This window comes from Arxiozyma heterogenica, assembly GCF_036370985.1.
Source record: "Arxiozyma heterogenica strain weizmannii chromosome Unknown scaffold_15, whole genome shotgun sequence".
NCBI lineage: Eukaryota > Fungi > Ascomycota > Saccharomycetes > Saccharomycetales > Saccharomycetaceae > Arxiozyma > Arxiozyma heterogenica.
In genome coordinates, this window is record NW_027042668.1 from 222289 (window position 1) to 235451 (window position 13163).

General features: G+C 31.7%; 5 protein-coding genes across 5 annotated transcripts; 3 read left to right on the forward strand and 2 right to left on the reverse strand.

Moving 5' to 3' along the window:
- Positions 1-123: 123 nt before the first annotated feature.
- On the forward strand, positions 124-1329 carry SSU1 (Ssu1p; the record flags this gene model as incomplete). The annotated part of the gene is made up of 1 exon (XM_064857602.1): positions 124-1329. One exon carries the CDS (start codon positions 124-126, stop codon positions 1327-1329), a length of 1206 nt encoding a protein of 401 aa, XP_064715440.1.
- Positions 1330-3697: 2368 nt separating this feature from the next.
- On the forward strand, positions 3698-5143 carry GLR1 (glutathione-disulfide reductase GLR1; the record flags this gene model as incomplete). The annotated part of the gene is made up of 1 exon (XM_064857603.1): positions 3698-5143. The coding sequence occupies one exon, from the start codon at positions 3698-3700 to the stop codon at positions 5141-5143; it is 1446 nt and encodes a 481-aa protein (XP_064715441.1).
- Positions 5144-5321: 178 nt separating this feature from the next.
- Positions 5322-7271, reverse strand: RLM1 (Rlm1p; the record flags this gene model as incomplete). The annotated part of the gene is made up of 1 exon (XM_064857604.1): positions 5322-7271. One exon carries the CDS (start codon positions 7269-7271, stop codon positions 5322-5324), a length of 1950 nt encoding a protein of 649 aa, XP_064715442.1.
- Positions 7272-9539: 2268 nt separating this feature from the next.
- On the forward strand, positions 9540-10574 carry YDC1 (alkaline dihydroceramidase; the record flags this gene model as incomplete). Its single annotated transcript, XM_064857605.1, has 1 exon — positions 9540-10574. The coding sequence occupies one exon, from the start codon at positions 9540-9542 to the stop codon at positions 10572-10574; it is 1035 nt and encodes a 344-aa protein (XP_064715443.1).
- Positions 10575-11013: 439 nt separating this feature from the next.
- ELP3 (Elongator subunit ELP3) lies at positions 11014-12693 on the reverse strand (the record flags this gene model as incomplete). Its single annotated transcript, XM_064857606.1, has 1 exon — positions 11014-12693. One exon carries the CDS (start codon positions 12691-12693, stop codon positions 11014-11016), a length of 1680 nt encoding a protein of 559 aa, XP_064715444.1.
- Between the last annotated feature and the right edge of the window lie 470 nt (positions 12694-13163).

The window sequence follows — 13163 nt, forward strand, 5'->3', positions numbered from 1 at the left end:
TCGGCAAAAAAAAAAATAAAAGACGATGAATAATTATTTACTAGAAAGTTAAACCAAAAACATCACATAACATCAGCCAATACATCATACAGCATATTATAGATTAATCAAATAAATAATCATATGTCTCAATACGTTGACAACTATAGTAATAATAGAAGTGATATAACCTCAATAGATCAAGATACTGTGATAATGACGAACAAGAATGAAGAATCATCTTCAATCCCAATGAGCATGTCTACTACCCCTTCAAAAAAATTGGTCAAATTGACAATGTTCAATAGATTCTTAGGCCAATTTGATCCATTTAACTTCATTTTCAATATGGGTATAGGTATTTCATCTACTCTGTTGTACTCGTTCCCCTATCCTGCTCATTGGCTGGAGATATGTTCTTATATAATGTTTGCTGTTAATGTACTATTATTCATTTTCCAACAGTTCATGTTTTTCCTACATTTTATTTATTTCTCCAAAAACTATTCAACAAAACAATATTTTGATAAATATTTTAGAAATTTGACTAAAAGTGTCTTTTGGGGAACCTATCCAATGGGGTTAGTCACTATTATTAATTATATATACCTTCTGGGTAATTATTTCTACACAAAGGGAAGAATCGTAGTGGCTAAACGAATATTTAGGCTGGTTTATGTCCTTTGGTGGTATGATATTGTCGTATCTATGTTTATTGCATGGGGGATCACTTTCTTAATTTGGCAGAATTATTACTTCCAAGACGGTTTAGGTAAATGGAACTTCAAATTTGAAAAAGTGGCCGCTGAACATTTGAAAAGTATTTTGTTATTAGCTGTCATCCCATTAGTTGTTGGTTCTTCTAGTGTCTCTATCTTTATTATGTCCGATTTAGCCACTATAACATTGAATAGGAATGTCCAACTATTGACTATGGTTATCGCTACTTTGCTTTGGTTACACGCTATCATATTTGTCTTTATTCTAGTCGGGATATATTTTTGGTCTCTTTACATTTTTAAGATCCCACCAATGTCTCAAGTGTTTACAATGTTTCTTGTTTTAGGTCCAATGGGTCAAGGTGCCTACGGTATCCTACTATTGACAGATAATGTCCTTCTCTATACACAAGAATACTATTCAAAGGATCCAACAAACATTCTTTTGCTTTCTGTACCTTGGTCCTTTAAAGTACTTGGCCTGATATTAAGTATGTCGCTATTATCAATGGGTTATTTCTTCACTTTCATTACCCTTCTAGCTATAATCTCATATTCAAAAAGAATTATGCTGGTGTTAAGGGTGACAACACACGTATCTATCATTTCCATCAAGGTTTCTGGGGTATGACTTTCCCTATGGGTACCATGTCCCTAGGTTCAAGTCAAATATACACTCAATACAATGAGTATGTCCCAATGGGTGCATTTAGAGTCATTGGGACAATATACGGTACTGTGGCTATCTTATGGTCGATTTTCTGTTTTAGTAACACTTTAATATTGTATGGAAAAAGATCATATAATGCATTAACACAACCTGCACAATATGTCCCAGAAAGTTCTGAGATAAAATTGGAGCCTATTGTTTCACGTGCACAACCAGAGACCGACTTTTCGTTTATGAGGGAAGAGGAAACAGAAGACGAAGAGAGTCTTATTGATGATTTGGAAAGACAACACACTATAACCAATGCCGGTTTGTTTGGAAGATCCAGATCACATACAATGGGGTTGACAATATCTTCACCGGACAGATCAAATATGCATACTTTGTCTCAATCAGAAAACAGCATAAACAGAACAAGTACTGCACCACCCTCGTTGAGTGCCTGAACAATGATTCAATTATTATGAATTCGCATCTTTTTTATTTATTTACTTTTGTTTTGTTTTTCCTTCCGTTGCATTTAAACACTACATAGTAACAGTATATTATAATGTGAATAGTTGTATAATATTATTTATATCTAATTAGAATAATCATTCTCTAGTTATTATCTTATTCTTAAATTTGTTTAGTTTTTATCATTATCTTTTCAAAATTTTGCAATGCTTGGGCTCTCGCAATTTGGAAAGGGTACATGTAATTCCGTTTGTACTATGCGATCTTTAAAATTGTCATAATCATGATATCAAAAAATAGAAATCTTAAAAACAGTATTAATACAGTGTTGTTCTTTGAAGGTTTTCATTAATTAACATTTGATAGATTATCCAAGAGAGAATGTATACCTTGTGTGCAGTGTGAATATTGATAGATAACTAAAAGTTTTTTTTTTTGACATGTATCAATAGAATTACCGATCTGTAAAAATTTTGAGAATATAAGTATATATACGGCTTATCATTGCTTTTGATAACTTAGTTTGATTCCTATAGTGTACATACCATTTGCTATTTTTTATTGTTGAAAGTAGAAAACAAAAAAGTAGAATCAGATATTATATAACAAAAGATCGATATAACTGACACATCAAGTTCATATTTAAATTTATTAGATTCCCCTTCTAATTTGAAAAATGAAAATCCCAAATATTTTTAAGCTAATTTGACCCATATTTTTTGTATTCGTGATGCAAGTTGGTATATCTTCTGGTTTATTATATTTCTTCTCATAGCCTACACATTAGTTATATATATGCTCATATGTTTTTTTTTCATGGTTTCCATTATATGTGCTGCTGATCAATCTTATCTTTCTTTGATAGATAATACAAAATATAATATTTTACTAATCTTGGTCCTTGAGTGCTTCAAAATTACGAAGATGATAGTATCTATGAGAATTTCTACCAATGGAATACCTTTTTACAATAATATCATTAACAGTTATTGTTTTATATTTTAAAAGAAAAGAATATACAAACAAACAATAATCATCATTAACAGCAGCAACAAATTGTGTTTATTATTTCTACCAAGAGTTTTGAGAAACTGCTTTCTCCATAAGAGCAAGATCATGAAGATCCTACGTGTAATAGAATTCAATATGACGAGTATGTTCTAGTTGGAACATTAAGAATCATTAGTAGCGTACGTGCGATCGTTTGTCTCTTGTAAATATTACATCATCTTATTGACACTATGATACTCTAAAGCAAATATAATTGTTACACATATAAAAATAGCAATTCTTTGATATCAATTAACAAAGACAAACTGATATTGAAATTTATAGTGGCTAGAACAGATCTTAAGACAAATTTTTTAATTATAAAAAAAGGACGATACTGGTGAATCTTCATCCTACGAAGGAGAATTAGGACTAAACACTAATAATGGCCTGACCTAATTTATTAAACTTGATATACTAAGTAAAGTATCCACTATATATTTGCGATGTTCAACAGGGACTTGTTTAACCTACAAGGATGGTATTTATGTTCATTTACGTAGGCACATACACTTCTAGCCAACTGCTAAATGAATTTTGTATATTTATTACGTTAGTTATTTTTGTTTTGGTGATTAATCTTTAGTGTATCTATGTTTACTCGGAACAAAAAACTTTTTTTTCGACCTATTTCATTACATAATACACAAGTGAAGGGAGGAAAAGATCCGTTTTCTCGAAACAAAATTGGAACTATATATAAATATATATTGAGTCGTATTGATAACAATCAAAAACTTTATTCTCCTTTTATTTTTGACATTGGTACGTGTGCGCCTTCTGTGATAATACTATAATAACTTCAGTCATTATCTTTTCTTACATGAATAAAACAATAACAAACAATATCCTGAAAAAAATGGCTCCTATCGTTAAGAAACATTACGATTATATCGTTATTGGTGGTGGTTCCGGTGGTGTTGCGTCATCTCGTAGAGCTGCCTCTTATGGTGCAAAAACATTAATCATTGAGGGAAAACGTCTTGGTGGCACCTGTGTTAATGTTGGCTGTGTTCCAAAAAAAGTTATGTGGAATGCCTCAGATTTAGCTACTAGGGTGTTGCAAGCTAATGAATATGGTTTGTTTCAACAATACGCATTAACTAAAGAAAATTTGACTTTCAATTGGGAACAGTTTAAAGCCAAAAGAGATGAATATGTTAAAAGATTGAATGGGATCTATGAAAGAAATTTGACCAAAGAAGGTGTTGATATTGCTTTTGGTTGGGCTAAATTTAACAAAGATGGTAATGTTGAAGTTACAAAGAAAGATAACACTGTGGAGACCTATTCTGGTGACAAGATTTTAATAGCCACTGGTGGTCAACCAATTTTCCCATATAACGTTCCAGGTTATGAACATGGTATCAGTTCTGATGGATTCTTTGAATTGGAAAAGCAGCCAAAGAAAGTTGTTGTTGTTGGAGCTGGTTACATCGGTGTAGAATTAGCTGGTGTCTTCCATGGATTAGGTACAGAGACACACTTAGTTATTCGTGGTGAAACTGTCTTAAGAAAATTTGATGAATCTATTCAACATACTATTACTGACCATTATATCCATGAAGGTGTGAACATTCATAAAATGTCTAATGTTACTAGAATCACTAAAAATCCCGAAAATAAAAAATTGACTGTTGAAATTAATAAAGGAGAAACTATTTTAGAAGACATTGATGAGTTGATTTGGACCATTGGCCGTAAATCATTACTAGGTCTTGGCTTGGAAAATGTTGGTGTTAAATTAAATGAAAAGGATCAAATTATCGTTGATAAATATCAAAACACTAATGTAGAAAATATCTTTGCATTAGGTGATGTTGTAGGTAATGTAGAATTGACTCCTGTGGCTATTGCTGCAGGTAGAAAGTTGTCTAATAGATTGTTTGGTCCAAAGGAATTTAAGAACGATAAATTAGATTATACCAATGTGCCAAGCGTAGTTTTCTCACATCCAGAAGCTGGTTCCATTGGTTTGACTGAAGCTCAAGCTGTAGCCAAATATGGACAAGAGAATTTGAAAATATATAACACAAAATTCACGGGAATGTATTACTCAATGTTAACCAATAAATCGCCAATTAGATACAAGTTAGTTTGTGCTGGCCCCGAAGAAAAGGTTGTTGGTTTACATTTAGTTGGAGATGCATCTGCTGAAATCTTACAAGGTTTCGGTGTTGCCATCAAAATGGGTGCCACTAAGAAAGATTTTGATAACTGTGTGGCTATCCATCCAACTAGTGCTGAAGAATTAGTTACCTTACGTTAAATAATATAATCAAAATACAATAAGTAAGTAGATATAAATATTACTAAATAACAACTACAATAAATAAGAATATGCAAAAAAATAAATTTTACAATCAAATAGAGACTATTTCCCATCTTTTTGAATGGTGTCCAAATAATCAATGAATGAAGGAATTTATATATATATATATATGCATTCAATTTTTATTATCTTTATCTAGTGTAGGAGTATCTATACTCTCTGTTTTTATATTATTTACATTATTAGGAATATTTGTGGTAGTGGTAACACTAGTAGTAGTATTAGTGGTTGGTGTGGTTGCAGTAGTTAATGTCTCATTCTTTCTAACCTGTGTATCTGGTGAATTTATGTCACTTGTTGAAAAATTGAAGAATCTATTAGTCAACGGGGTCTGTCCAATTCCTATGTATGGAGTAAGCCCTGTATTACCATTATTTAAATCATATCCTTGTGCCACTAATACTAGCGAGGATGAGGATGAGGATGATACATCATTCATATTATTACTTCTATTATTGTTACTATTGTTATTTATGATAGTGGAGTTAGTAGCGCCAATAGTAGTACCTATATTAGAATTAGATATTGGTGTGCTTGCAATACTAGTATTATTAGCAAGACGAATAGGATTAGGAGGTACTGTCAATTTAGCTCCTGCGCTCTGTATACCTAAGTTTACATTCCAATTCGAGAAAACAGTGGGTGATGGAATCATCAGATCGTTGATATATTTAGAAGATAATGGACCTGATAATAAAGAAGTATTACTGGTGTTATTGTTGTTATTGTTATTGTTATTATTACTGTTGATATTAGAAGCATTTCCATTGTGAGGAGAAGAATTGGAAGTGGATGCAAGGGAGTATATAGAAGATAATGGTTTATTTGGTATGTTTTGTTGAGGATATTTTTGAGAAGAATTTATTTTATTTATATTCAATTTTAAACCAAATTTATTAATCCCATTCTGAGTATCTGTTGGAGTAGCTGTTTTGGTGGAAGCAGTGGTAGTAGTTATTATATTATTAGTGTTTGTTCTGATCAATGGGGGATGAAAGTTAGAATTTTGTAAAAGTGTGGCAATATACGGAGACATAGCGGAGAGCGGTAGAAGGCCATTAGTAGAGGAGAAAGTAGTGCTACTATTCGGCATTTTTAAAGCATTATCAGTAGTGTTAGTTGAGTTGGTTTGGTTATGCTTCAGTAAATTTGATGGATCAGAATTTTTATTTAAAATACTTGATTGTTTCGAAAGGTTAATGTGTTGATTATTTATAGTTGTTATGTCTGAAGACAACATTCTATAATTTTGTGGAGACGTGTTACCATAGACATTTGGATTAATATCGGAGAATTCATTTTTGATGGAATCAGCTGAACTTGTTGTGTTATTATTTGAGGTATTGTTTATTGTCATGTTGCTATGTGGTATTTGCACTCTTAAAATTGGACGAGAAGATGATTTTTTATGTGAATTGGAAGAAGACAGAGAAGATGGATTGGAATTGGAATTGGAATCTGAATTTAGCAAAGACAATAATTTTGCATCTTTTGAAGTGGATGAAGAATTTGAGTCAATAACATTTGATAGAGAATTTTTGGTGCCTACAGTGTTAGAACTATTATTAGTCATGATAGGGTGAGAAGTATTATTTAATTCAACTCTAAATTTTTTATTTAAGTGGTTAGGATTAGAATGGGAATTTGTTAATAAACTTAAGGATCTCTTGGATTTGTGGTTGGTCATACTTTTTGGATTAGAATCAGCACTTGCTGTTGTTTTTGTGCTGTTGTTAATGGTGGCGGTAGTAGTAGTAATATGATCATGATCATGATTATGAATACATTTCTTTTTAGCAAAATTTTTTCCATAAAAACTTGGATCTCTAATATCGTGTAACATGGATTTATCATTTTGATAATGATCTAATAAATCATTTGTATCGACTGAAGAAAATTCATAGAAAGTATTATTATGGCCTAATATAATTAAAGCCACATCAACCTGACACAATACGGCCAATTCATGTGCCTTTTTGAATAAACCTGCTTTTCTTTTAATGAAAGTGACAGTTCTATTTCTTTCGTCTGTAATAGGTTCAATTTCAATTTTTCTTCTACCCATATTTGTTGATAAAATATATATATGTATGTATGTGTGTGTGTGTTTGTGTCTGCGTGTGTACGAGATAATAGTTATATATAATTGTAGAATTAAGAGTTCTTTTTTTTTTTACTTCCTCTCACTATGGAGAAATGGGGAAGACAAAAATGAGTCAATAGATTTAATGAATGTATTTGATAAGATTTGAGTTTCAAGTATCCCACAAACAAAAAAAATGTAAGACAGCGTCAGACTTTATTTTTCTTTTCTTCTTCTTCTTCTTCCTCTTTTTTTTCTTGTTATTGTTGTTGATGTTCTTATTTTGAAACTTTTTGGTATATTTTGTTGATTGTTCTATTTGTTCTATAATAGTGGTTACTACAGTATATAATATAAATAGAACTGGAAGCGATCTGTTGATTAAAGTTTTCCATCGAGTGGATCTATTACATGACGTATCAAAACAGGTTAAAAAAAATATCTTATTCTTCTTTCTTTTTTTTTTCTTTTTTTTTCTCTTTCGATAGAAATTTTGTGGATTTTATTTAAATTTCTTGTGTTTTTAACTTTTTTTTTGTTCGCCTGAAGAAAAGAAAAGAAAAACAAAAACAATTAAAAAAAATTGAAGAGATTAAATTTCCCCTTTTGGAAAAGATTTGGTTACTAAAAATAGATCATAACAAGACAAAGCCTACTATTATGATATTATTATTATCATTACCACTACAACTAACAACTACTGATGCATTTCTTAGCATTCGACATACCCATAGTAAAGACTTATTACCTAATATTGAAATATTTCTATATCCATGCATCATAAACATAACGTAAATGTCCATAAAAGTCTGTGAGATTTGACACTATAGTAATAATGTACTCAGTGTCTCCCCTTGTTTTTTTATTGGATGTCTATCATGTATACATTCTATACACACATATATGTAACATACATATGTATATGATTCAAAGGAGAGACATTCGGCGGCCACGAAGTGAATAAATCATTATAAATGTGACCAAGACATTTGGATAGTTACTAGTTAAGCAGGGACTAGCTTGTGTTTTTATTTTGTTTTTATTTTGTTTTGTTTTGCTTTTGCATTTTTTTCTATATCTTTATCTTTATCTATATAGGTACTTGAAGCGATATGAATGTTTCAAAAAAACAGAGTTATATTATAAACATGTCTGCTAACACAAAAAGAAAAGAAAAACAGTCCGGACTCTTATATCCACAAACTGATTAGACTACATTACTAAGCAAATGTTCATAAGAAGTAAGAAGACATCATTAGACAAACCCGATAGACCTTTCCTCCCTTCTTCCTTGAAATCTAAATATATCAAATTTCCCACACACATACACATATGCGCACATATACACAGATGATCTTCTGTCTCTTTTTGTCTCTTTTGTCTTGTTTATCCCTCCGGTCTGGCTCCCTCCATCTCTCTTTCTCTTTTTCCCTCTGTGTTTTTCCCTTCCCTTTCCTCTCGCCCCCCTTTTCTTCCAAGAGGTATTTCCGAAAAAAATAAAAATAAAAAATATAAACAAAAACAAAAACAAAAACAAAAAGAGGAAACCCAAGCTTGAACGAGCATAAGAAAGAAAGAAAAGAATAGTATGCTATTGCAGTGAATTTTTCCCTCTCTCTTTCTTTGTGTGTGTAACGTTATGATTACGGCTTTCTTCAGTTTACAAATGAACGAGACATTATTAAAAGAAAAGAACAAAGAAAAAAGGAGGGAATAAATAAAGACCCAGTGTTAGTATTGGTGAACAGAACATATCTCATGGTTAATATCGGTCTAATCTATGATTATCAAATCAACGTTAACTAACTTCGCAAATGTCTGTTTGCTTTACCTTCTTATTTATTTATTAGTCACCTCGCAAATCTTATATATATGTATGTATATATATACATATATATACATATATACTTCGATCCTTAGCCTTGTCTTCTTTCTTTTTCAGGTCTCATACGATGTGTCTATCCAGTCTTTTGTCTTTGAATTCATCTGTACTATTGTTTTTCTTTTTTTTTCTCATTTCTTTCTATTTTTTTCTATCGACTGTCTCGTAGGTAGTTAAAAACACGCAAGCTTAAACACACACGCACAAGCATAGATATATATTTATATTTATATACACAGATAAGTTTACGTGCTAGCACCAATAATAACATAAATATTTACAAGTATATCTTAAAAAAATCCTCGAAGCTAGAAAAAATAAATAAATAAAAGGACTACAAGATTATTATTCGTAAGAAACAGTTTATAATGTCTTTTTTAAAGTGGTCTTATCCAAATAAACCAGTTGATGGATATTGGGGTCCAACTACTTCTATAATAGATTGGTGTGAAGAAAATTATGTTGTATCTCCATATATTGCAGAATGGTCAAACACAATATCTAACTCCATGTTTTTACTTACTGCTACCTATTCTACATGGTGTGCCTATCGTAATGGATTAGAGTTCAGATTTTTATTAATTGGGCTAGGCTTTGCACTTGTTGGTGTCGGTTCTTGGTTGTTCCATATGACTCTGAAGTATAGATTTCAACTACTAGATGAATTACCAATGGTTTATGCTACTTCTATACCTGCTTGGAGCGTCTTTTGTGAGTTTAATTGGAAGACTTGGAGAGCTAAAACAAAACAAGCCTCAAAGAAAAGACAACTACTCTTTGCATTGACTGTCTTCTCATTTACTACTATTCTAACTTACATGTATCTGGTATGGCATGTTGTTTTGTTGTTTCAAGTACTTTACGGGATTCTAACTTTGACTGTGGTGGCTATATCAAGTTCTTTTGCCATCTTTCTAGAGACTAAAGATCCTTTGGTTAAAAAAAATCTTTATACTACTATGGGCATGGGTATTATAACTTTCTCCTTAGGTTTTATCTTTTGGGAATTAGACCAATTGTTTTGTCCTTTGTGGATTCATATAAGAAGAGATTATTTGAAGCTACCATTGGGTGTTCTATTGGAATTACATGGTTGGTGGCATCTTTTAACTGGGATTGGTGTCTATTCTTATTTGGTGTTTTTGCATTATTTAAGAGTATTGAATCTACAGCAAGGTGATCAGTTCACATTTATTTGGAGATGGGGAGTTATACCTGAAATTATTAAGAATGATCTCGCAATTAACACAAATTATTCTTTAACATTCTGGGGTCCATTCGAAAAAGAGAAAAACATTGATGGCCATAGATCTATTCCAAACGATAACGGTTCTAATGCTAATAGCAATACTAAAACTAATTCCAGTTCTAATTCTAATTCTAATACAGAGACCCAAGGTTGATGATTATTGATTAATTGATTGTTTTTTTTATTTGATGTTTCACTTTATTTTATTCTTTAACTATGAATTTTGACATATTATAATATGCAAATCAATGCCATTTTGTGTTCATATTTTTGGCTGTTATTTTTTTTTGTTCTTTATTTTATCTGATTTTTTTTTTTGTTATTATTATCATACCTATAAATTCATTCATATACATACATATATATATACAAACATAGATATATTTATCATATATTCATATTTAAACTTTAAATATATATATTTTTTTAAAGTAAATAAATAAGCAAACAAATAAATATAAAACCTTTTATACATCATAAACTTCACCTCTCTTTCTTTTCCCTTTTTTTTTCTATTCTTTATTTATTTATATTTTTTTTTTTGGTTTCTAAACACACTGTATATGCATATACTATATATATATAGATATTTCTTAAACAATACGTTTGGACATATATGGGCCATCCAATTCATATCCTAATTTTGCATAATAATTTCTGACACCAACACCCGATATGACGGATAATTTCTCACTACCATGCTCCTCTCTAGCAATTCTTTCTGCTTCTTCCATCAATAACGTACCAAAACCTTGATGTTGGAATTTTCTTGGGTCCCTTGAATGTAGTGGTACTACAGAACCATAAACGTGCAATTCTCTAACTATAGATGTTCTCTGTGATGTAAACTCCTTACGATATGTATACTTAGATGAGCATTTCCTTAATCTTAATAAGCCAATCAATATATCTTTCTTTGGATCCTCATATGACAAGAAGGTTTCCCATCCACCATTTGCATAATAATCCCTTCTAATGAGTTCTACTTGATCTGGTGATACTTTATGATGCACTTCTTGGATACCAACTTCTCTGGTACGAACATCTCTACATGTGGTACCAAAATCTTTCATTCTAGCTAATGCCAATTCTCTTAGATTACCATTATCCACACCAGATGTCACCAATGGCATTGGAATATCTCTTTGGACACGATAGATTCTCGTCCATGGGGGCACTAGTGCAAGTATCCTTGCTACAAGGTCAACTAATGCATTAGCATTATATGATTTATATCTACCCGTCTTCCATAATTCATATAACCCAGTACCTCTAATAACTAAAGTTGGATATATTTTTAACCCATCAGTCCTGAATGCAGGGTTCTCGAAATACTCTTTGAATTGTTCCAAATCTCTTTCCATACCAACATTAGGTAAATCTGGCATCATATGTGCAACTACTTTATACCCAGCATCTTTAGCCAGACAAAAGATCTCTGAGACAGCTTTCACAGTATGGCCTCTGTTTGTATCTCTTGCCACATCCTCGTATACAGACTGGACACCAATCTCCAATCTGGTACAGCCATACCTTAACATATCATCTAAATGGGTCTGTGTACAATAATCTGGTCTAGTTTCAATAGTGATACCTACACACTTGGTCAAACTTTGTTGAGAGTAACGGATAGCTTCATCTAAATCATGACCATTAAACCCAGATAGTGCATTATGTAATTGGGTAATAAAATCTTCACGATATTCAGTGGGCAATGACATAAAAGTACCACCCATGATAACATATTCAACTTTATCAATAGAATGACCTAATTGTTTCAATTGTTCTACTCTTCCACGTGCCTGTTCATATGGGTCATATCTTGCCCTAATAGCACGCATGGATGTTGGCTCATAACCAGTATAAGATTGTGTTGAATATTCAAAATCGGAATCAGGACCACCAGGGCAATAAACACAGATATTACCGGTATAGGCAATATGAGGACAACGATGTGGCTTACACATAACAGCAACTACAGCAATACCAGAAGCAGTTCTGACGGGTTTGGCTCTTAATTTGGGTAGAAGATACTTCTTATATTGGTCAGGTATGGAGTTGATAATATCAGTTAGTCTTGGTTGTTGTTTCAATTTATATTTCTTTGAATATTTGGTGATCAATCCATTCAAATTGATTTCTCTCGTCGACCCATTTGTTAATGATTGCGTCAATTCTAAGGTGACATCACTACAACATTGGATAAATCTTTCCTTTTCAGGTGCTAAGTTCTTGGTTTGGTTAGTCTTTGGACCTTTCCCACGGCGACCCATCTTTCTTATCAATTTAACGTTATGGTTTACTTCGTATTTGCTATCGTTTGACCTTTTTTCTCGGTTTCGTCAAAATTTATTAGCCACTGGAAATTTGTTTTCAAAGAGTGGCATAATCGTATCAAACATGGTTGTCACTCCCAATATACATCATTTGATATACACCAGCTAAAATTACTTGATTATCCATCGCATCTTCCCATTTTGTTTGGTAGAGCCCTTTGGAAAATTCTCACGAAATTTTTCAAAGATTTCTGTCTCTCCCGGTCTTTTTCGTTCATGATGACCTCCACCGTCTGGAAACTAAAATTGGAAAATTCCTTTAGAAAAATATAAAAAAAAGCATTTTAACGAGAGCCAATTCATTAATATTATTTATAAAACTTTTAAAGGATGCTTAGCAAGAACATGAAAGAAGGAAATGGGTATAAGTGTATAAAGCTAATGAACTAAACACAACATACAAAAAA